Source organism: Dama dama, chromosome 13 (assembly GCF_033118175.1).
Source record: "Dama dama isolate Ldn47 chromosome 13, ASM3311817v1, whole genome shotgun sequence".
NCBI lineage: Eukaryota > Metazoa > Chordata > Mammalia > Artiodactyla > Cervidae > Dama > Dama dama.
Genome location: NC_083693.1, coordinates 32,813,420 through 32,837,126, shown reverse-complemented (window position 1 = coordinate 32,837,126; position 23,707 = coordinate 32,813,420). Strand labels below are relative to the sequence as shown.

General features: G+C 42.3%; 1 protein-coding gene across 1 annotated transcript in view; it reads left to right on the top strand.

The window, feature by feature from the left end:
- Positions 1-23,707, top strand: part of ADAMTSL3 (ADAMTS like 3) — a 371,458-nt gene that overhangs the window by 39,796 nt on the left and 307,955 nt on the right. The window contains exon 2 of the mRNA XM_061158827.1: positions 20,618-20,737. Within this exon, the coding sequence (XP_061014810.1) occupies positions 20,618-20,737 (120 nt within the window). The remainder of the gene's footprint in view (positions 1-20,617; positions 20,738-23,707) is intronic.

Sequence of the window (23,707 nt, the reverse complement as noted above, 5' to 3'; positions counted from 1 at the left end):
CCTTTTCAAACAGGATATAGGCTGCCTTCCTCACAAGGAATGTTTGTGATCCATTTGCATTTCAGTTATTCCTAAACTCAACCAACGACATCAGTCAGTTCTTTACTGTTGGCGTTGACTTGCTGTGGGGGTGGGGGGGACCAACAGATTCGTAGTAATAGTCAGCCATCAACTAAATGTAAGTATTAGATGTAGTCACACTGAATTGTCATTTTTAAAATTTATTTAAAAATTATTCATTTATTCATTTATTCATTATCTTTGGCTGCACTGGGTCTTTGTTGCTGCACATAGGCTGCTCTAGTTGTGGTGAGCTGGGGCTGCTCTTTGCTGTGGTGAGTGGGCATCTGATTGTGGTGGCTTCTCTGCTTGGCAACTCATGGGCTCTAGAGCTCTGCTCAGCCGCCCAGTGGCTTGTGGTATCTTCCTGAACAAGGGATCGAACCTGTGTCCCCTCTATTGGCAGGTAGATTCTTTACCACTGGGACACCAAAGAGGGCTTCCCAGGTGGCGCTAGTGGTAAGAAATCGCCTGGCAATGCCGGAGACGGGAGCTCAAGCCTTGGATTGGAAAGATTCCCCTGGAGGACGGCAGGGCAACCCACTCCAGTATTCTTGCCTGGAGAATCCCATGGACAGAGGAGCCTGGTGGGATATAATCCATAGCAAAGAGTCAGACATGACTGAAGTGATTTAGCATGCACCAGGGAAGTTCTATTATTTTCTGAATGTTTATTTTTGTTTATTTATTTGGCTGTGCCAGGTCTTAGTTGTGGCGCTCGGGATCTTTAGTTGTGGCACGTGGGCTCTAGTTCCCTGACCAGGGATTGAACCCAGGCCCCCTGCACTGGGAGCATAGAGTCTTAGCTACTGGACCACCAGGGAAGTCCTTGGAGTTGAATCTTTACCAAGGCTGGAGTAAGTGAAGCTCTTTCTTCCCTTTACTGTACTGATAAGCTACTTATGATTTAAATGTGTTTTGAGTAATGTTTCAACATGTCCGTCAATATTAGTTTTTAGATTGAGAGGTTAAGTAACCATATAATTAGTGTGTTTTAAAATTAGCAAAATTTGTCTGAAATGCTTTCATAATAGTTTCTTTAGAATTTAAACTCCTCGAGGGTAGAACTATGTCTGTCTCCTTTACCACTGTCATCCTTAGTACTATGGCCTGGCATGGAGCAGGTGCTCAAAAATACAGAATGAATGAGTGAATGAATGTGCTAAGACCAAGAGTGCTTCATAACCATATTATGGTTTTAGCTGTCTAAGTTTTTAAACACGAATTTGTTCTGAGATTTTATTTGGAGCATAGCAATTTTTGTGTACATTTAGAAAGTTAAGATTGTGGTTTTTTCTTCATTTGCATTTAAACATTTGAAAGTCCAACTTGCTAAAATGTGTTTCAAACCTGATCCTTGCTGGCCATGAGTAGTATATTCTTTAAAATCTTTGCCAGTCTGGTAAGTGCTTTAACTTTCTTTCTTATTGCTACTGATATCATACCTTTCTTGGTTGTTGGCCTTTCTTCTTTTGCGAGTTTCCTATTCATGTCTTTTGCCCATTTTAAAAATTAATCTGTTCCTCATCTTCTTACTTGTTTTTAAGGGCTATTTTTATACATTGGCATTAACAATCATTTGTTATGTGTGTTTCAGGTATTTTCATGTTTGATTTTTCACTTTTCAAATTTAATATTAGCTGTATAAATATTTGTATAGTTTCTGCCTTTGATGTTGTACTTCTAAAGATTTTCCCCACATCAAGATCTGATATGCATATAAATGTATTTCATTCTGTATGGTTGCTATATCAGAATAATTCAGGATCATGTAATCTTGTAGTCATTTGATGCCAGCTGCCCCTCTGGCCATGGGTAGGTTCTGGAGCTGGTAGGCAGGCTGGTTCTAATGCAGGCTTAATGGTGTCTCTGAGCTTTTCTCGCTCTGGGAAGAGAATAGGGCTTGGGGGCAGAGAAGTTTTCTCTCTCTTTTTTTTTCTTTTGAAGTTTTTTTTTTTTTTTTTGAAGTGGACCATTTAAAAAGTCTTTATTGAATTTGCTACCATATTGCTTTTGTTTTATGTTTTGGTGTTTTGACTGTAAGGCATATGGCACTTAGCTTCCAGACCAGGGATTGAACCTGCACCTCCTGCGTTGTAGGGTGAGGTCTTAACTACTGGACCGCTTGGGAAGTCCCAAGAGAATTTTTCTGTTGGTGTCTTGATAGGAGACTGCTACCTGGCCAGCTGGTTCTCTGAGGTCCCTCAGGGACATTGACTCTGCCTCCTCCCTGGCATGGTGGGATGGTAGCCACTTTGTTCTACCGTATCTGAGCACCAATATTTATGCACACAAGAGTTTAAAAGCTGCAGCATCGAAGGGGACTCAGCAGCCAGAAAGAGGAATAACAAGCAGCCCACTGGAACAGACATCTCTATTACAGAACTCTTATATGGAGTTTTCCTCTTGTATAGAAATAGAGCTGCCTTGGAGGAAACAGAAAGAAAGTGGAAAACCACAAACTAAGAGTATGTAAGGAGATTCCACTACAGCCCCAAATGGTTTTCCCCAACGAAAAACAAATGAAATTTTCAAAGTAAAAAATCCAGGGGATGAGTTGAAGGACGTCCAAGTGGAAGAAATACCATCTACAACAGTGGAAAACCACAGAGTATAAATCATGAGGGAAAAGCTGAGGGACTTGGAGAACAGATTTTGGAGACCTGGTATTCAAACCATGGAAGCAGCAGCAGGAGAAAAAGCCGTGGATGGAAGAGACTACAGTGAAACTACTATTGGTAGAAGGTTTCCTTGAATGAAGAGAAGAGAAAGAAGAAAAGACTTGAGTCTGAAAGGACTCCCTGAACCGTCAAGACTGATATAAAAAGACACAAAGAAAAACATACACATATTCTGGTAGAATTTATGACTTCTAAGGGTGATGGTTAGAAGTTGCCACCTTATATTATTTAAAATGTCCAGTTTTCAATAAAAATTTGACACACAAAGAAACAGGGAAGTGTGGCTCACATATAGGAAAAGAACGCAGTTAGTAGAGATGTTTTAGGAAGCCACGTGTTAAAATTTTTTCTTTTTCTTTTTTTTGGCCTTGCTTCGTGGCTTGTGGGATCTTAGTTCCCCCGCCAAGGATTGAACCTGGGTCCTCAGCCATGAAAGTGCAGAGTCCTAACCAATATGCCACCAGGGAATTCCCTAGAATTCTTAAACTATTTTTTTTTCTTTTTGGATGATTAAATTTTATGTTTGCTTCCCGTTTTATTAATATATAATTAACGTGTGTGTGCGTGTGTGTATGTGCTCAGTAGCTCAGTCATGTCCAACTCCCTGTGACCCAATGGACCATAGCCCACCAGGCCCCTCTGTGCATGGGATTTCCCAGGCAAGAATACTGGGGTAGGTGGCCATTTCCTTCTCCAGGGGATCTTTCCAACCCAGGGATCCAACCCTCATCTCCAGCATCTCCTGCGTTAACAGGTGGATTCTTTACCATTTGAGTCACCTGGGAAGTCCCATAATTAACATACAATGTTACGTTTAAGGTGTACAGCATAAAGATTTGACTTACATGTTGGGTTGGCCAAAAAGCTTATTCGGGGTTTTCCATAAGATGTAATGGAAAACCCCAAATGAACTTTTTGGTCAACCCAATATATCATAAAATGATTATCAGAATAGGTTTAGTGAACATCCATCATCTCCTATAGATACAACATTAGAGAAATAGAACAATTTTTTTCCTTGTGATAAGAACTTTTAGGATTTACCCTCTTAACTTTCATATATAATGTACAGCAGTGTTAATTGTATTTAATATCTGGTATATTACATCCCTAGTAATTTGTCTTATAGCTGGAAATTTTAACTGTCTCATCCAATGCTCCCACATCTCTGACCTCTTTTTCTTTGAGTTTGTTTGTTTCTTAGTTTTCCAAGTACAATTGACCTATGGCACCATATTAGTTCCTAGTGTACAACATAATATTTAAATATTTCTAAACATTTCAAGGTGATTCACTGTGATTAAGTCTAGTTGTTGTCTGTCACTACAAATACTTTAAATTAGAAATATTATAATCATAACATTTATAATTATATTGTAATTATATTATAAATATGTTCAGAACTTTCAGGTGAAAGATAGAGTAACTTACAATGGATAAACAATCAGACAGATATCAGACTTTTTTTTTTTTCACAGTTCTTGATCTTGCAAAATTTCACCACTTTCTGGAATATATTGAGTGTGTATATACACACACATTCAGGCACACACACATATATATATTAACATTTACATTTTTTATCCATATGAAATTGATTTTGATGCATTGATTGAAGAAGGGATCTGAGTTTGCCCATTTTCCTCCTAATTTACCTATTGTCCCAAAGAACTTATTGACTAATCTACCACTTTCCCATTGATATAAAAGGGTATGTTTATAAAATAAATAAAAGGCTATGTTCATCTTGTGTTAAATATAAACATTCATATACTTACAGGTTTGACTTAAAGCTTGTTTTCTTATTATATTAGTATTAATTTATCTTAAATTATTTGACTATAATTATTTTGCATATATATTTTAATTTTTATAACATTTTATTTTGATGATTATTTTGCATATACAGATAATGTTCCTTATATAACACAGTTCTTAAAGGGAGATGGCCATATACTGAGTGTAATACCCAGCCTTCACAGCCATGAGAGTGTAAATGAACACCTCTGTACCCACCATGGCGCTTCTGAAATGGATGCTATCATCCCTCTGCAGTCTCTTGTGTGTTCCTTCCCTTCTGCATCCTCCTCTCTGCTCAGACATCACTACAACAAAAGGTGAATTTTATTTTAGCCACTTGAGTGCCTATCCCCAAATAATGCACTATGGGAGGTTAGCCTTTTCTGAGTTTTATATGAATGAAATCATACTGTTGTCTATTCTGCTCAGTGTTATGGTTTAAAATGTCATCTGTCTCGATATGTGGAGCTGAGATCATTCATTTTCATTGCTCCATTGTGTCCCAGGGTATAAATAGACCAAAATTTATTGATGCATTCTGCTGTTGATGGTCTCTTTTTATATGATGGTAGATTTATTTTGCTTATATCTACTTTAGGAGTTTTATCTTCATTTCAAGAGTGATATTGATATGTAATTTTTTCTTGTTTAGTTTTGTTATCAAGTGTATAATCTTGTAAAAATGAATTATTGGGTGTTCCTTGTTTTCTGTTCTTTGAAAGAGTTTTTTTTTTTTTTTTTAAGATTGGAATTCTTTATGCTTTGAATGTTTTGTAGAGCTCACCTTAAAACCATTTGGATCTTTTGTTTTCTTCATGGGAAGAATATTAAATACTGATTCTGTTTCTATAATAGTTAAAGGATCATTGAGGTTTTTCTGTTTTATTTCTTTATTTTTAGCTGCACTGCTTATGTGATCGTAGTTCCCTAAACAGGGATTGAACCTGCATCCCCCGTGGTGGAAGTGCAGAGTCTTAACCACTGGACCACCAGGGGAGTCCCTTTCTGTTTGGTTTTATTTTAGTCAGTTTTGCTTATGTAGAATTTTTTTCTATTAAAATTTTGACTATACCAGTATTTCAAACATACTGGCATAATTGTTTTCTTTTTTAAAATTAATTTATTTTAATTGGAGGATAATTACTTTACAATACTGTGGTGGTTTTTGCCATACATTGTCATGAATCAGCCACAGGTGCACATGTGTCCCCCCAAGTTCTGAGATACATTAATTTGTTATGGCTCATATTCTTCTCTGTAGCCTATCGTTCTTGTCTTCTCCCTCCTGGAGTATTACAGGAGCCTGCCTTCTGTCTCACTCCCCTCCAATTCATTTTCCATAAGAATAGTTTCACTTTTCTACATAATATCCATTGGATGCTTCCTAGGAATAAACACTGACTTTTCGACCTGTCTCACCAGACCCACATCGAGATCCAGCCTAAGTCTGCCTCGCTGACTCCTCTCCTCTCCTCTCTCGCTCCAGGTGCACACACTGTTCATCCAGCTTGCAGCATCCTGCAGCATCCTGTCCCTCCCTCTCCTGGACGACCCTCTCACCTGACTTTGAATGACCTACTTGTTGATCTCTTCTCAGTCCACTCCCAACCCTAGACAGTGAGCTCCCTGAGAACATGGACTGTCTCCTGTTCAGTCTCTGATGACTAGCTCAACACTTCCATTAAAGTGATACTCAATACATTCTTATATTGCTGCTGACATCAAAAACTTGTTTTGGAAACTTTTTTTTTTTGTCAAAGAAAATTCATGTTTGTTAGAAGAAATTTAAGAAGTCATTTGAAATATAGAGGGATTGTAAGAGATATTGTGTGAGTTAGATTAAGATGGAAAGTTACACTGAGAAATTTTGATAGTCCCCAATGGATTTCATACTTCTTTTTTAAAATTAAATTTTAAATTGGAGTATAGTTGATTTACAATGTTGCATTAATTTCTGCTATTCGGCAAAGTGAATCAGCCATACATATACACATATCCACTGTTTTGGGAACTTTGTGATAACATGAATCATCGTGGCATTCATTGGTACAGCTTCTTACAAATTAAGTGATTGAGTAATTGCAATTACAGTACCAGTCTTCCCTGGTGGCTCAGTGGTAAAGAATTCACCTGCAATGCAGGAGATGTGGGTTTGATCCCTAGGTTGGAAAGACCCCCCTGGAGAAGGAAATGGCAACCCACTCCAGTATTCTTGCCTGGGAAGTCCCATGGACAGAGGAGCCTGGTGGACTACAGTCCATGGGGTCAAAAAGAGTTGGACTTACTGACTAAACAACAAACAACAAGAAAAAAACAAGAACTAGAGACGTAAAAGAACATGGCAGGACCCATGGAGTTTATGGGGAGGTCGGCTGGACCCCTGGATTCCCCACCACAAATCTGGCCCCCTTTCTAAATGTGAATATTCATCACCACTTTTAACAGGTGTCCAGCATCTCCAAGTTTGGCTTATGAGTGTGACTTTCCATGTGTCTGGTACTGTTCGTAAAACTAATCCTATGTTTATTCAGGATTTAAACCTCAGTGACATTTTCATGTCAAACAAATGTGGAATGATGGGGTTGTGTTTTTAAGCCTGCAAAAGAAAATTACTATCATTCCATACATCATTAAAAAATTAAAATTATACCTTAAAAATATACCAACTCAAATCCCCAAACCTGTGTCACACCCAACGTCCTGCTTGGAACAAACACTGTAGTTTGCCCTTCTCCTTTTAAAAAAAAAAACCAGAAGATAATCTGTTTGTTACAGTTTCTTCTGATTTATGCCTCCAGTATAGCTTTGTTAACCATTGAATTGTTTAGCATCTTAATTTTATAAAAGCATCACTTTGGGTTTTCAAGAAACCTTTACCACTTGATGCTAAACCCCCAGTATTTTTGGATGGTTTATGGGAATTCGAATGATGCCATTTTCTACACGTTGAACAAAGACATCCTGACTGTAAATCACCATCTTCCTATTGCCTTGCTTGTTTAAGAATTCTGAAAGGCAGGAGCATCCAAAAGGCAAATCTGGCAGCTCTGCTGACGTGTTAGCACTGAAGACTTCCTGCCCTGCTGAGCTTAGAAAAACAAACTGGCTTAGGATGAATATAAATGTTTTGGGGAGTATGTGCAAACAGCACATTTCTGTCTTTTTCTTCTCTTGGAAGCCTGCGTTTTGAAAGCCTGTAGGATTTCAGCCACATAGACGAACTGTTTCCTGAAAGAAAGAAAGCCGTGAGGGTGAGAAAGAGCTTGAATAAACATGACTGTGTCCCCGATGTGTTTCTGGACTGTGTCAGGTTGGGTGATGTCTCGTTGCCAAATGGGGAAGCACTGGTAACATTTTTCCCTTTCCTCCTTTTCTTTCTTTTCCCTCCTTTTCTTCTTTCTTTCTCTCTTTCTTCATCCCTCTCTTCCTTCCTCCTCTCTCCCTTCCCTCCCTCCCTCCCTCCCTCCTTTTCTTTCTTGTCCTCTGTCTCTCCCTTCTCCCTCCTTCCTTCCATTTTTCCCTCTTTCTCCCTCCTTCCCTTTCTCTCTCCCTCCTTCTCCGTCTCTTGCTTGCTCTCTCTTTTCCACTCCCTCCCTCTTTTCCTTCCTTCCTCTGTTCCTCCCTTTCTCTCCCCGTCCCTCCCTTCCCTCCTTCCTTTTCCTCTCTCACTGATGGGCTTATACAAATTCATGTATTGGGATATACACTGATTTGCATCATGCTTAGTGTTGGACTCTGACGTTGGCAACAAAGTCACTGTGCCCATGTAATCAATCTGTTGTCCAGTAACGGCGTTTTCTGCCTACTCAGGCCTGCACTTGTGCTCCTGGGGCCTGGGCGGGGTGGGCTGTGGCTCGCTGGGAGCAGGAGACATCGGAACAGCCGGAGAGGAGGGCTTGGGCCTGGCCTGGCTGGAGTCGGAGAGCTGTGGAGGCAGACAGGCGCTTGGGGCCAAGGAGCAAAGCGTCACAGCGCTGCTGTAGGTAGAAGCAAATGACTCCAGAGCCTGGCAGATCCCAGCCAGGTTCCTAGAGAGAGTCAACGCTGTGATGCCTGAAAGGAAAAGGGCAGGCTCCAACTCGTGTGTTTGGAAAAGTGGAAAATAAGAAGTGTTTCCCTAAGAAACCCTCCCCTATCTTGCCCCCCTTATCCTGACCACTCTATTTAAAACTGCAGGGACTTCCCTGGTGGTCCAGTGGGTCCAGTGGTTGAGACTTCGCCTTTAAATGCAGGGGAGGGCGGGTTCGATCCCTGATTGGGGGGCTAAGATCCCACATGCCCTGCCATCATACAGCCAAAACATAAAAAACAGAAGCAATACTGTATTAATAACAAATCAATCCAATAAAAACTTTAAAATGATCCACATGAAAAAAAAAACCTTAAAGAAAACAAAAAGCCATTGCAATTTATACCCCCCCAGCACTTCCAACTTCTTTTTCCCATATGATATTATGCCATGCCGTGCCATGCCATGCGTGTGTGGTCAGTCACGTCCAATTCTTGGTGACCCCATGGACTGTAGCCCACCAGGTTTTTCTCTCCATGGAATTTCCCAGGCAAGAATACTGAAGTAACTTGCCCTTTTCTTCTCCAGGGGCTCTTTTCAAACCCACGTCTCTTGTATCTTCTGCATTGGCAGGTAGATTCCTTACCACTATGCCACCTGGGAAGCCATGAGACATTATACAACTTACATATTATGTAAGTTACATTTTCTGTTTCCCCTAATTAGAATATGAACTTCTTGAGAATTATACAACTTACATATTATGTAAGTTACATTTTCTGTTTCCCCTAATTAGAATATGAACTTCTTGAGAAAAGTGATTTCTGCCTGTTTTGTTGACTGATGAATTCTCTGTATCTAAAACAGCCTCAGTGCCTAGTAGGTGCTCAACAAATGGTATGTTAACCCTGGACATACCATCAGGAAGTATCTGGACAGCAATCTTTTGGGGAGTCTCTCCTGCCATTTGGGGTAAAGTAAAATAGTGATTTGTACTCTATTTAAAAAGCAAAAATGCCTTTTCTCTGCCAGGGAGGTAATCATGAGTGTCAATGGGGAAGGGGCTGTGGGAAAAATACATATTTCACTTTGAGATCAAAGGGTAGATTCCACTTCCCAGATTGGATCCTCCGAGACTGGTCCTCCCTCAGCCTTGTACCCCTGATAGGGTGGACATGATGATGCTGGGGAGGGAGTTACAGAGATTCTCCCAGGAAACACCTCCCTTCTCCATGGCACGTTTCCCTTCTGGATCATTCTCACACACAGCACTTCTCAGCATCCACAGTTTTGCTTGCTTTCCTCAAATAAACCATCACTTCCTTCTCTATACTGACAGTCACCAGTATGACTGGACCAGGAGGAGGGGAGGGGTTGGGAGAAGGAAAGAGTTGGGTAGGAAGTTTACAACTGATGAAGATTTGTGATGATCATCCATCTAGCTTTTTTCTTTACCTGTGGAGCACTGTTCAGGGAATACAATTTTCAGTTTCTTTCCCCTGAGGTGTTTTAGAATTATTTCCACGTGACATTTTGGTGATTGAGGCTCTTTCCAATGGGTGAGCTTACTTCAAGTCCTTGAAAAATGGGCTCTTAAGTACAGTTTTGTGGGAAGGGTGGGCTCCGGGGAAAGAGGATCTATATTGTGTATATTGGCACAGGCAGGCTTTCTTTCCTCTCCCCGTTTAGAGTAATAGTCTAGTTTTTAAATAACCCCTTGTGAAGTGCCAGCGTGGTCTTCAGCCAGAGCATTCTCGTCTTTCCGTGGCAGAAAGAATATTCAAACATCAGTCATGCTGGGCTCTCCGTGGGGGTGGAAGGGCAACCTATGTTGGTTTTTCTAGGAAAGACAATTAATTATTGACTTTCTTATATGCACCAAGCCTATTGCTGAAGACTGAAGAGGGTTCACATATATAAAGAAGTATTGTGATTTCATGTTCAGATTTTTTCCTTTCAAGGAACTATTAATACAAGGTGAAGTCTGTTCCAGCAAGATCTTTTCACAGATTACTTTTGGCCCTGCTTGCCAGGGCTGATTAAAGGTGTGTGTGTGTGTGTGTGTGTGTGTGTGTGTGTGTGTATGTGTGTATGTGTGTGTGTGTGTGTGTGTGTGTGTATAGGAGAAGGAGATGGAAGGAGAGAGAAACAGAGAAATTTGAGAGAGAGACTATGTGTTTAGTGGGGCTTCCTTGGTGGCTCAGTGGTAAAGAATCTGTCTGCCAATGCAGGAATCTGGACGATCCCCTGGGGAAGGGGATGGCAACCCACTCCAGTATCCTTGCCTGGAAAATCCCATGGACAGAGGAGCCTGGTGAGCTGCAGTCCGTGGGGTCGCAGAAGAGTGGGACACAACTCAGCAACTAAACACCACTACACCATGTGTTTAGTGGCAGGTGGAAGAGTGCTGCTATGGATGACATTGATAAGATCCACAGTCCAGTTTGCTAAAGAGTCTTAATAGGATAAATTTAAACTCAAGGAAAGACCTTCTCCGAGGAACAGCTCATTCCGAAGATGCACACCCACAAGGCAACACCCTCCTCTCAGCACTAGGAGGGACCCAGAAGGGTCTGCCACTCATGTTTCTTTGGAAAACGTGACTCAGAGTGAAGGTGAAGTTTGCAACAACTTGGTGTTGGTGTTTCTTTAACATGGTATGGAAAACCTCGAACAAACTTTTTGACCAATCCAATATTTTAGCTGAGATGTACTCGTAGTCACGCATTTATTCAAGTGATAGGCCTTTCAACCCAGTAAGACAGAGAGAATGTATTCGCTCAGTCATGTCCGACTTTTTATGACCCTATGGACTGTAGGCTGCCAGGCTCCTCTGTCCATGGGATTTCCCAGTCAAGAATACTGGAGTGGATTGCCATTTTCCTCCTCCCAGGGATCTTCCTGAACCAGGGGTTGAACCTGCATCTGCTGTGCCTTCTGCATTGCAGGTGGGTTCTTTACCCGCTGAGTCATCGGGGAAGCCCATTGTATTCATCTGTTGATGGTAAATAGAGAAGAGGAACCTTAAATTCCTAGTACCATTTTTTTTAAAGACTCAAATAGTTGTGAAAAGTCATTTTCTTTCAGCTGATCCTGTCAACCTTGGCAAAGTAAATATATTTCATATTTAATTATGAAGTAAAACATCTTGGGATGATGACATCCTACTTGAAAAACCAAAATGATCCAGAAAGTTTCTTTTTGAGCCTTCATTTCAGGTTCAGGAAACAGAATGCACATCGTGCATCTTGAAACAAAAATGCACTTGGTATCCTAAATTTAAATAATGGTGGTTAACTTGATTATTCCCTCACGGACCTTGGAAGGTAGAAACTGTAAAATCCCATGTGTAATCCAGGATGGGAGGAATGACACCCAGAGACCCTCCAGGGAATGTATTCCTTGCAGGCTGACCCAAAGTATGGGGATTCTGTCTAAAACATACACTTTAAGACTCAACAAATATTATCATTTAAGAGGACTCGTTGGAAAAGACCCTGATGCTGGGAAGGATTGAAGGCAGGAGGAGAAGGGGATGGCAGAGGATGAGATGGTTGGATGGCATCACTTACTCGATGGACATGAGTTTTAGCAAGCTCCAGGAGTTGGTGATGGACAGGGAAGCCTGGCATGGCGCAGTCCATGGAGTTGAAAAGAATTGGACATGATTGAGCTGAACTGGGCTGAACTCCCTTCCCTGGCGGTCCAGTGGTTAAGACTCTGTGTTCCGGATTCAGGGGGTAGAAGTTCGATCCCTGGTCAGGGAACTAAGATCCAACATGCCACACAGTGCAGCCAAAAAAAGGAAAAAAATATAAAGGGACCTTTCACCTGTAGGAGTGGTTGGTACCTTCCATCCTGGAGCTGAACTCTCCCCTGTAGACCTTAGCTGCTGTTAAGTAAGACTGACTTCTTATGCATTCAAATTCCTGATGGTGACTTTAATTGGCCTCTATTAAACCCTGGTGTCACAGGAAATTGTAGTGCTTTAGTAGCTTAGGGGACTTCCCTGGCGGTCCAGTGGTTAAGTCTTCATCTTTTAATGCAGAGGGGGTATGGGTTCGATGGGGAGCTAAGCTCCCACATGCCTCATGACAAAAAGCAAAAACAAAAACCCCCAATAAAACAGAAACAATATTGTAACAAATTCAATGAAGACTTTAAAAATGGTTAACATAAAAAAAAAATCTAAAAAATAGTGACTCAGGGTTATGCCTTCGTATCCTTTGGCTTTTGTCCTGACCTATAAAGCCCAGCTGGAGTCTCAGTTCTTGGAACTATCGTCTTACTTCCATGTGTTGTCTGTGTCACTACAGAATCTGACAAGGTGTTTGTTGACTCTCTAGTGACCAAGCTGGGGATTCTGAAATGAGGAGACTCAAAGCTGGTAAAGTCCCTGTCAGCCTGGAGAAGAGCCTCAATTCTCAGTCTTGTCCCAGCGAAGTGTTTGTGACTGAAACAAGGAGGCAGAGCGCATGCTCAAATTCGGGCTGACACGAAGTAGGGAGAGAGCGATGCAAACCTTGATAAATGGAGTCAGGATCCAAAAAGAGCCTTGGCAGGCTGGGGTGATGGGTCAGATCCAAAGAGAGCCTGGATGATCAGGGATAGTACAGTCCAGCTCTCCAGTACAGACATGACTTCACAGTGGTAGGTAGGAAAGAGCCTTGAAGGGTGAATGTGAAAAGTCAGTGTTAGTGACTCAGTTGTGTCCAACTCTTTGCAACCCCATGGACTGTAGCCTGCCAGACTTCTCTGTCCATGGGATTCTCCAGGCAAGAATATTGGAGTGGGTAGCCATTCCCTTCTCCAGGGGATCTTCCCAACCCAAGGGTCAAACCTGGGTCTCCTGCATTGCAAGCCGACTCTTTACTGTCTGAGCCACCAGGGAAGCCCAGAAAGAACCTTAGTGACCTTTATTGACCACAGTTCTGTAGAGATCAGTGGTGTGGTGCTTGGCTGTGTTCATGCTCTGGAGAGAGATGGACATCCACCTATAGTGCTCAGACCAAGCTTGGGAGAAGGGTTTAAACTGACTTGTTGAAATTCAGTGGGAATCCCCCTGTATAATGTCAACAGTGACCACTTGACTTTTGAGGCATATTGGGTTCCCTTTCTTTTGTATAGAAACACCCACTTCTCCTCCACTTGTCTTTCCTTCCATCACATCAGCCAAACCTTTTACTAAGTCTTGAGAGACATTCTCTATCCTACCCGGGGTGTTGTTGGAGGCTTGTTGTTGTTTAGTAGCTCAATTATGTCTGACACTTTGCGACTGCATGGAATGCAGCACACTAGGCTTCCCTGTCCTTGGCCATCTCCCAGAGTTTGCTCAAACTGATGTCCATTGAGTCGATGATGCCATCTAGCCATCTTATCCTCTGTCGCCCCCTTCTCCTCCTGCCCTCAATCTTTCCCAACATTGGGATCTTTTACAATGAGCTGGCTCTTTGCATCAGGTGGCCAAAGTTATTGGAGATTCAGCTTCAGCGTCAGTCCTTCCAAGGAATATTCAGGATTGATTTCCTTTAGGATTGACTGGTTTGATCTCCTTGCTATTCAAGGAACTCTCAAGGGTCTTATCCAATACCATAATCCGAAAGCATCAATTATGCAGCTCTCAGCCTTCTTTATGGTCCAACTCTCACATCCGTGCATGACTACTGGAAAAACCATAGCTCTGATTATATGCATGGAGTCTAGGACATGCAAATCTTGTCCTTGAATCGCCATTCCATACTTACTCTCTCCTGCCAAAGTCAAAGCCTTCGGCTGGAGGGGAAGGTGAGTAAGCTGCATCCTTGGGTCCCTGAAGGGGCCATCTGGATTCCTCCTGACCCCCAGTCCCGGTGACTCAGCAGCTGTGGACAGTGGCTGGTGGGATGATGCATTTTGGCAGCTTCTCTCCTTGGTTCTGGATCTGTGTCATGGGAAGCTTGCACATATCCTGGTCCAGCCTCCCTTCCCCGACCCCACCTCCCCGTCCTCCCTTCAATTGTTGCTGCCTGAGGGGCCTGACCTCCTCAGTCACCCAGTCCTGTGAGGTGCCACCTGCCACCAAGTCTCCCCAACATTTAGGAAGTTGGCTCCTTATCTGGTGAGATGTCAGTGTGTGTTCGTCGCTGCCCAGGTTGCTTACTTTCTGAAGTCATAAGAGAACTTAGCCATTTCTCCTTAAAGAAAAGTCTGGTTTTCCTAAGACTGTCCCTATGGAGGGAGCTGGGGGGATGGGATGGGGGTGAACTTTCACTTGGCAGCTGGGCTACAGCCCATGGGATCGCAAAGAGTTGGACATAACTTAGTGGCTGCACAACAACAGCAAAAGTTTCTTCCAGATTTATAGATCTGTGACTCAAATGTTAGTCCCTGCCTAGATTCTGCTGTGTTTAGGCTTTATTTTTATTTTTTTTTATTATTATTATTTTTTATTATCTTATATTTTTTTTTATTAGTTGGAGGCTAATTACTTCACAACATTTCAGTGGGTTTTGTCATACATTGATATGAATCAGCCATAGATTTACACGTATTCCCCATCCCGATCCCCCCTCCCACCTCCCTCTCCACCCGATTCCTCTGGGTCTTCCCAGTGCACCAGGCCCGAGCACTTGTCTCATGCATCCCACCTGGGCTGGTGATCTGTGTGTTTAGGCTTTAGAATTCAACTTAGTATATGTGTGTTTGCTAGAGGGGAGGGGAAGACAGGGGAAGGCTGTGGGGGAGGATGACAGAAAGTGGGAAGGTATCTCATTCCACCTTGGGGAGCAATGGGCCACTTCAGAAGAGTTTGCTAGATTTCTTTTATTTTTTGTTTTAACATTTATCTCCTCTTCTATGGATTTCCTTCCCAGTCAGGTCACCACAGAGCACTGAGTATAGTTTCCTGAACTGTCCTGGAGGTCCTCAGTAGTTATCTATTATATGTGCATTTTGCATTTTGCTTCTGTTGTGTCTGACTCTGTGTGACCCCATGGACTATAGCTGACCAGGCTCCTCTGCCAATGGCATTCTCCAGGCAAGAATACTAGACTAGTGGGTTGCCATTTCTGCCTCCTGGGGATCTTCCCGACCCAGGGGTCGAACCTGCATCTTCTGCATCATAGGCAGATTCTTTACTGCTGAGCCACCAGGGAAGCTGTATCAATCCCAGTCTCACAATTTCTCCCGAATCTAGTTTGCTAGATTCTGACGTACTCCTGTTGCCTTCTGAGGGAGTGAGCTCCTTGTCATAAAGGTATTCACTTAGAGGCTGCAGGGCATCGGGCAGGATTGCTGAGGGGGACAGGCTGGATCAGATGACTGAGAAGGTCCCTTCTAGCACTGAGCTTTCATTATCCTGGGATGCTACAGGTCAGCACTTCAGACTTCACACAAGCATGGTGGCCCACGCTGACCACCACAGATGGAGAGGACTTGGACTGTACCCGGCTGCAGCATCAGCTCCCACAGGATTGAAAATTGACTCGGGAGGAAGGATTTTGGTCAAGAGAGGTGAATGCAAAATCAGTTTATCAGTGACAGAGGGTGTGATGTGAGCCTAGAGAGAATCTGGTCTAGCTCAGGGACTGAAAAGAAAAAGTGAAAGTGTTAGTTACTCAGTCATATCCGGCTCTTTGAGACCTCATGGACTGTAGCCTGCCAGCCTCCTCTGTCCATGGGATTCTCCAGGCAGGAATACTGGCATGGGTAGCCATTCCCTTCTCCAGAGGATCTTCTCCACCCAGGGATCAAACTCAGGTCTCCCTCATTGCAGGCAGATTCTTTACTGTCTGAGCCATCAGGGAAGCCCTAGTCCAGGAACTGCTGCTAAGTCACTTCAGTCGTGTCCGACTCTGTGCGACCCCATCCCTGGGATTCTCCAGGCAAGAACACTGGAGTGGGTTGCCATTTCCTTCTCCAATGAATAAAAGTGAAACGTGAAAGTGAAGTCGCTCAGTCATGTCTGACTCTTCGCGTCTGGTAGCCTTTAATTCCCACAGAATGGGTTTGGCGAGAAGTTTCGCCCCCTATTGCATGGCTCGGGTAGTGTGGCCATCAGTCAGACTCTCAGTGAATCACACCAGACATCTCCATGGGGAACACAGACATGATGGAGACACAGCCCTCAGCCTTCTGGAACTGCCTCCACAGTGCTGCACTGAGATGCCTTTGGGCAGAGGCAGAAGCCTGGAATAGGAATACAGTGAACAAAATGTAAGGCAAACAGGTCATTTTACTCAATCGAATTTCAGCGGCCAAAAAAAAAAAAAAAAAAAATGCTCATTGGTGCTTAAGAAATGTTTGTAGTTGTTGTTAATAGCATAGAAAAAGCACAGCAGGCAAATAACTCTGATCACAGAGGCTTAGGACAGTCCCCTTTGCTGCAGAAAGCAGCCACTTGGGAGTAAATGTGGCAGCATTTTTTTTTTTTTTCAGTGGTGGGGCAGCTTCAGAAGAGCCCAGGAAGGAGAGCCAGCTTGGAGTGGGACAGCTGAAAGGAGCTGGGGTGGGGAGGGTTGAAGAAGATGATGGGGATAAACAGATGATGATCTTGGAACCAGGCATCCCTGGAATCTAGTATGTGCGTGTGTGTTAAGTCACTTTAGTTGTGTCCGACTCTTTGCGACCCCATGGACTGCAGCACACCAGGCTTCCCTGTCCTTCAGTATCTCCTGGAGTTTACTCAAACTTATGTCCAGTGAGTTGGTGATGCCATCCAACCATCTCATCCTCTATCTCCTCCTTTCTCCTTTGGCCTTCAGTCCTTCCCAGCACTAGCGTCTTTTTGCAGTGAGTCGGCTCTTTGCATCAGGTGGCCAAAGTGTTGGAGCTTCAGCTTCAGCATCAGTCCTTCCAATGAATATTCAGGGTTGATTTCCTTTAGGATGGACTGGTTTGATCTCCTTGCTGTCCAAGAGACTCTCAAAAGCCTTCTCTAACACCCCACTTCTTATATAAAGTTAAACAACCTTCTCCCAACTTTATTCACATATCCCTCTGTTTATTTACTTTATAGCACTTAGAGCTTTAATTTTCATATTTAGAAATTTGTTTGCTTTTTAAAAAATCTATCTCTTCCACTAGAGTATAACCTCCATGAAAAGAGATACCTTATCTTTCTTGTATGTCATTGTATCCAAAGCACTCAGAACAGTTTCAGGCATATAGTAGGTGCTCAATAAATATGTGTTGAATGTATGGTCAACTAAAGGTAAGCATTATACAGGATTGTAGTTTTTTAGTCGCTAAATTATGTCCAACTCTTTTGTGACCCCATGGACCGTAGCCTGCCAGGCTCCTCTGTCCTTAGGATTGTTCCTCCTCTTGCCCCAGGCAAGAATACTGGAGTGGCTTGCCATTTCTTTCTCCAGGAGATCTTCTCAACCCAGGGTCCCAACCGCGTTTCCTTCGTCCTCTGCACTTCAGGGGGGTTCTGTATTGCTGAGGCATCTGAGAAGCCCATTATACAGGGAGGCTTTGTGTCTTTAGGGAGCTAGTTTCAGGTGGTGATCTTAGGCTGCTCCCAGCCCCTAGCCTTTGCTGAAATGACCTAACTGTGTCTTTGCACATGATTGCTAACAGGTTTCAGCACTGGCTCCTGCTCTGTGCTGTTTGGCAAGTATCTTAACTCTCAGAGCCTTAGTTCACTCATTTCTAAATTTAGGAGTTCGACCTAGATGACTTCTAAGGCCTCTTCAGGCATTTAAAACTATGATTCTATGATCTCTGAAGCCAATAGAGGCAGGTAACATTTATTGATCTTTGCTGAGCATTTTGGTTATCAGCTTCCATGAATTATCTTAAGATAGAATCCATTATTTTCTAGTAGTTATATAAAATTTGGCTCTGAGGTTTACCTAGATGTGTTTTTATTTTGGTGAGAAAAACAATACTTTTACACATACTGAAGCTTCCTAGGAAATACAGAAATAAATTTTACCATCAAATTCACCTTTGATTTTCATGTGCAAGTTTTTATTCCCACCTCAGTTTTTATTTTTTTAATTATTTTTTCCAGATATGATCTAGAAATCTATATGCTTATTTCCTCAGTGAATTCTTAACCAGATGAACATCAGTATTTGGAAATTACTACACAGGTTGTTGGAGATTGGAGGGGAACAAAAGGAGGAGGAAAATATATTTGTTTGAGCTTCTACACCATAAGGAACATAAGCTAGATGAGAAATTTACTCCTAGTAATTCATCTAGTCTTCAAAAGTGATTTTTTAAAGATTTATTTTTATTTTGGGGTATAGTTGTTTTACAATATAGTGTTTATACTATATAGTACAGTGAATCAGCTATGTGTGTGTCAGTGGGTCAGTTGTGTCCGACTCTCTGCTACCCCATGGACTATAGCCCGCCAGGCTCCTCTGTCCATGGACTTCTCCAGGCAAGAATACTGGAGTGGGTTGCCATTCCTTCTCCAAAGGATCTTTCTGACCCAGAGATTGAACTTGGGTTTCCTGCATTCCAGGCAGACTCATTTGAGTGGCTCATTACCATTTGAGCCACTAGGGAAGCTCAAATCCGCTATATGTATATATATATATATCCTTTCCTTTTTGGATTTCCTTCCCATTTAGGTCACCACAGAGCATTGAGTAGAATTCCCTTTGCTATGCAGTAGGTTTCATTAGTTATCTATTTAATGCATAGTATCAATAATGTGTATATGTCAATCCCAATCTCCAATTCATCCCACCCTCCTTTCCCCGCTTGCTGTCCAAAAGTTTGTTCTCTGTGTCTGTGTCTCTATTTCTGTTTTACAAATAAGGTCATCTATACCATTTTTTTAGATTCCATAAACATGCATTAATGTACTGTATTTGTTTTTCTCTTTCTGAGTTCTCTCTGTATGACTGTATCTAGGTCTGTCCACATCTCTGGATGGCAGAATTTTGTTCCTTTTTATAGCTGAGTAATATTCCATTGTGTATATGTACCACATCTTCTTTATCCATTCCTCTGTCAATGGACATCTGGGTTGCTTCCATGTCCTGGCTATTGTAAATAGTGCTGCCGTGAACAATGGGAAGCATGTATCTCTTTTTGAATTGTGGTTTTCTCTGAGTATATGCCAAGGAGTGGGGTTGCTGGGTTATATGGAAGACTTATCCCTAGGTTTTAAGGAATCTCCATAATGGATGTATCAGTTTACATTCTCACCAACAGTGCAAGAGGGTTCCCTTTTCTCCACACCCTCTCCAGCTTTTATTTGTAGAAGTCTAATAAATGCAATTTAAAGTCAGAACAGTGGCTCACAGAGCAGAAGGTAATCAGCTATAGTTAAGCCATAAGTGTCTTCTATTTTTTCCACACTAAAGAATACTGAGGGGTGACAAGCTTTAATACAAGGAAGACTTTTTACTTTTCCTGATATTTCACATAGAGCTCCGTGGAACACTGCTAACATGTCTTGGGGTCTTCTTGTCTTTGTAGGGGCTGTGGCTTTAGTGCCCCTTCCTTTTCCTCCCAGGGTGACTTTAGGGACAATGTCCAGCAGACATATTCTGTGCCCTAAACAGATAACTAATGAGAAGCTACTGTATAGCTCAGGGAATTCTGCTCAGTGCTCTCTGGTGATCTACATAAGAAGGAACTCCAAAAAAAGAGAGGATTATATGCACTTCTGTTACAGGATGGAAAAAATAAGTGTGTTTCTTACTCCTTCACCAAACAATCACAACAGAAAGAAAATAGGTTGTTTCCATGTCTTGGCTATTGTAAATAGGCACTTGCCTTTTCTTGGTGAAACCTTTCGTGGTTGGATTCTTTTGGACTCACCCTTTTCAGAGACTGCCTATTGGGGGTCCTTTGTTGTTGTTGTGTGATTACTAAGTTGTGTCTGACCCTTTTGCAACTCCATGGACTGTAGATTGCCAGGCTCCTCTGTCTGTGGGATTTTCCAGGCAGGAATAATGGAGTTGGTTGCCATTTCCTTCTCCAAGGAATTTTCCTGAGCCAGGGATCTAACCCGAATCTCCTGCATTGGCAGGCAGATTCTTTACCACTGAGCCACCGGGGAAGCCCATTGGGGGTCCTTACTGGGCCTTATGTGTAACCAAGCAATCTTGCCTTTCAGACCACAGCAGAGAAGTCTCCTGGGGCCTACTTCCTTCCTGAGTTTGCACTTTCCCCTCAGGGGAGTTTTCTGGAGGACACAACTGGGGAGCAGTTCCTCACGTATCGCTATGACGACCAGGTAAGAACCTCACTGGGGAGTCTATTTTGGGCTCTGCCATTTGCCAGTGGGCAGGAAACAGTTCCTCAAAAATAGCTTCAAGATCTTTCTATTTCCTCCTCGGCACAACTAGTACAATAGACCCGTGACATCAGGAAGGACCCTGAAACCCTGGGCTGCCCACGCTTGCGAGTAGCTTCCTGCACAGCAGGTGGCTCCTGCTCTGGTTGTGGCATTGGCTTGAGAGACACGGTCTCTGATTTTCATTGGAAATATTTAAATATTAAGATAAATATTTAAATTTGTTCATTTTTGCTATTGCCAAATTCATCATGTAATTCTGAAATTATCTAAAAGTTCTGTTTTCTGATTAACCTTTGCTTTCATTGCCCTCTGAGCTCTTATTTAATTTTTTTGACCAGTACCAAAACTTACCTTTTTCAAGCCCATTTTCCAGAAAGGAAAACAGATGCCTGCTTCTGTGTGAGTGTGCTTGTGTGCACATGGGTGTGTGTTTAAATCACTGCACAAAACCCCACTGGAGAGCAAGACTTGAGCTTGGCTGAGATGCAGAGAGCAAAACTGCACCCGCAGTACTATGACTTCTCATTCTCAATTTACACTGATACCTTGTTGTTGTTGTTTAGTTTCTAAGTCATGTCCGACTCTTTTGTGGCCCCTCGGACTGTAGCCCCTCAGACTCCTCTGTCCATGGGGATTTCCCAGGCAAGAATGCTGGAGTGGGTTGCCATTTCCTTCTCCAAATCATCTTTCTGACCCAGGGATTGAATCCACGTCTCCTGCATTGGCAGGCAGATTGTTTACCACTGATCCACCTGGGAAGTCATTTTCATAATATAGACCTCAGTTAACGCTTTGGGCCTATTTGCTAAGAGAGGCTAAACCATCAAGTTGCTTTCTGCCCTTTCTCCTGGATGAATTTTTAGAGGATCTATGATTTGTTGTTGTTGTTCAGTCACTAAATCGTAACTTACTCTTTGCAACCCCATGGACTGCAGCACACTAGGCTTTCCTGTCTTTCACTGTCTCCTGGAGTTTGCTGAAACTTAGGTCCATTGAGTCAGTGATGCCATCCAACCATCTCATCCTCTGTCGCCCGCTTTTTCTCCTGCTCTCAATCTTTCCCAGCATCAGGATCTTTCCCAGTGAGTCAGCTCTTTGTGTCAGGTGGCCAAAGTGTTGGAGCTTCAGCTATGATTTATGTCTCCTTTTAATTGAGAAATTAATGATTTAATAGGTTTCCTTAGGAAAGCTTCAGAGAAACTAATTGAGGAGCCAGTAAAGGATAGAAGAGGATGTCTGGAAAATCACGAGCTTTGTGTTTTTTAATTAAGGAGTGGTTAATGCCTTCTCCAGCTTCTACAGATAAATTATATTTAATATCATAACAATATAAAAGCTATCTGAAGAGGAAAGTAAGCCCCTTCAGTCTTTCCAAAAAGCCTAAGGCAGACCTTAAAAGCATATGGCATGCGGTGGAAATTCTGTCCTAGGACATAGTGTTCTAGAGGGCCCAGTGGATAGCCTGTGAAAACATTCTGTGTTGCTCCCACTGTGCTATAACAAGCCAATAATAGCACCTACCCTCTGCTATTAAAGGCAAAAAAAAAAAAGAGGAATTTGTACCAAACTAGGTGTATCCGTTGAATGAATCTCAAGAATGTAATCAACTAGAGAATTGTTAACCTATCAGCCCAAGCCCTGGATCCTTTTTCCTCTTCATGCTGAGTGTGCAAACTGCACTGTAATATCAGAGAAAAGTTAGATAAAATACTCCTCAGTTTGAAAACTTTCCTTCCTGCAACATACCATCAAATGTGACGAAAAGTTAAGAACATAGACTCAGGAGCCAGACTGCTTTGGGTTTGAATTTCAGTTCTGATATTTTACTTGCTGTGTGACTTTGGACAAGTTACTTCACTTCTGTGTGCCTTAGTTTTGTCATCTGTGAGATACATGATGGTATTGGTCAACCTCACGGAAATGTTTTAAGAATGAAAGGAGATAATTCAGGTAATTCCTATGTCTGCCTGCACAGGTTCTGATGCATAAAAGTACTTCATGTAGCTATTGTTATTGCTAGTAATATTATTTGCAAAGATTCAATTTGGAGAATCTCAGATACTCTTATGGAAAAGAAAAGGAAGAAGCATACTCTCCATTCATATCAAGGGTCTGCACACAATATGTTAAATTCATTGTTTATTAAAGTATAACATAATTATAGTAAATGACACCCATATCTGAAGTGTTGAAGTTGAACAGTTTTTAAATATCTTTATGCCTGTGTAACTACCACCCAGATCCAGCAATCAAACATTCCCCCACCCTAGGAAGCTCCATGGACCCCTTCTGGTCAATATCTCTCACCCAGGAAGTAATCACTAGTCTGACTTCTATCACGGTTATAGATTCATTTTGGTTTTTATTTATTTATTTTTTTTTAAATTGGGATATAATTGCCTTACAGTGTTGTGTTAGTTTGTGCTGTCCAGCGAAGTGAATCAGTCACACGTACACATGTGCCTGCAGACTCAGCTGTTTCAGACGTGTCCGACTCTTTGCGACCCCATGGACAGTAGCCCACCAGACTCCTCTGTCCATGGCATTCTCTAGGCAAGAATACTGGAGTGGGTTGCCATGCCCTCCTCCAGGGGATCTTCCTGACCCAGGGATTGAACCTGAGTCTCCTGCGTCTCCTGCATTGCAGGTGAATTCTTGACCGCTGGGCCACCAGGCCACCGCTGGGCTACATATACGTATACTCCCTCTTTTTTGGATTTCCTTCCCATTTAGGTCACTACAGAGCTCTGAGTACAGTTCCCTGTGCTAAACAGTAGGTTCTCATTAATTATCTATTTTATATGTAGGTAGTATCAATAGTATATGTATGTCAAGCCCAATCTACCAATTTATTTCACACTCTTTTCCCACTTGATGTCCATTTGTTTGTTCTCCATGTCGCTGTCT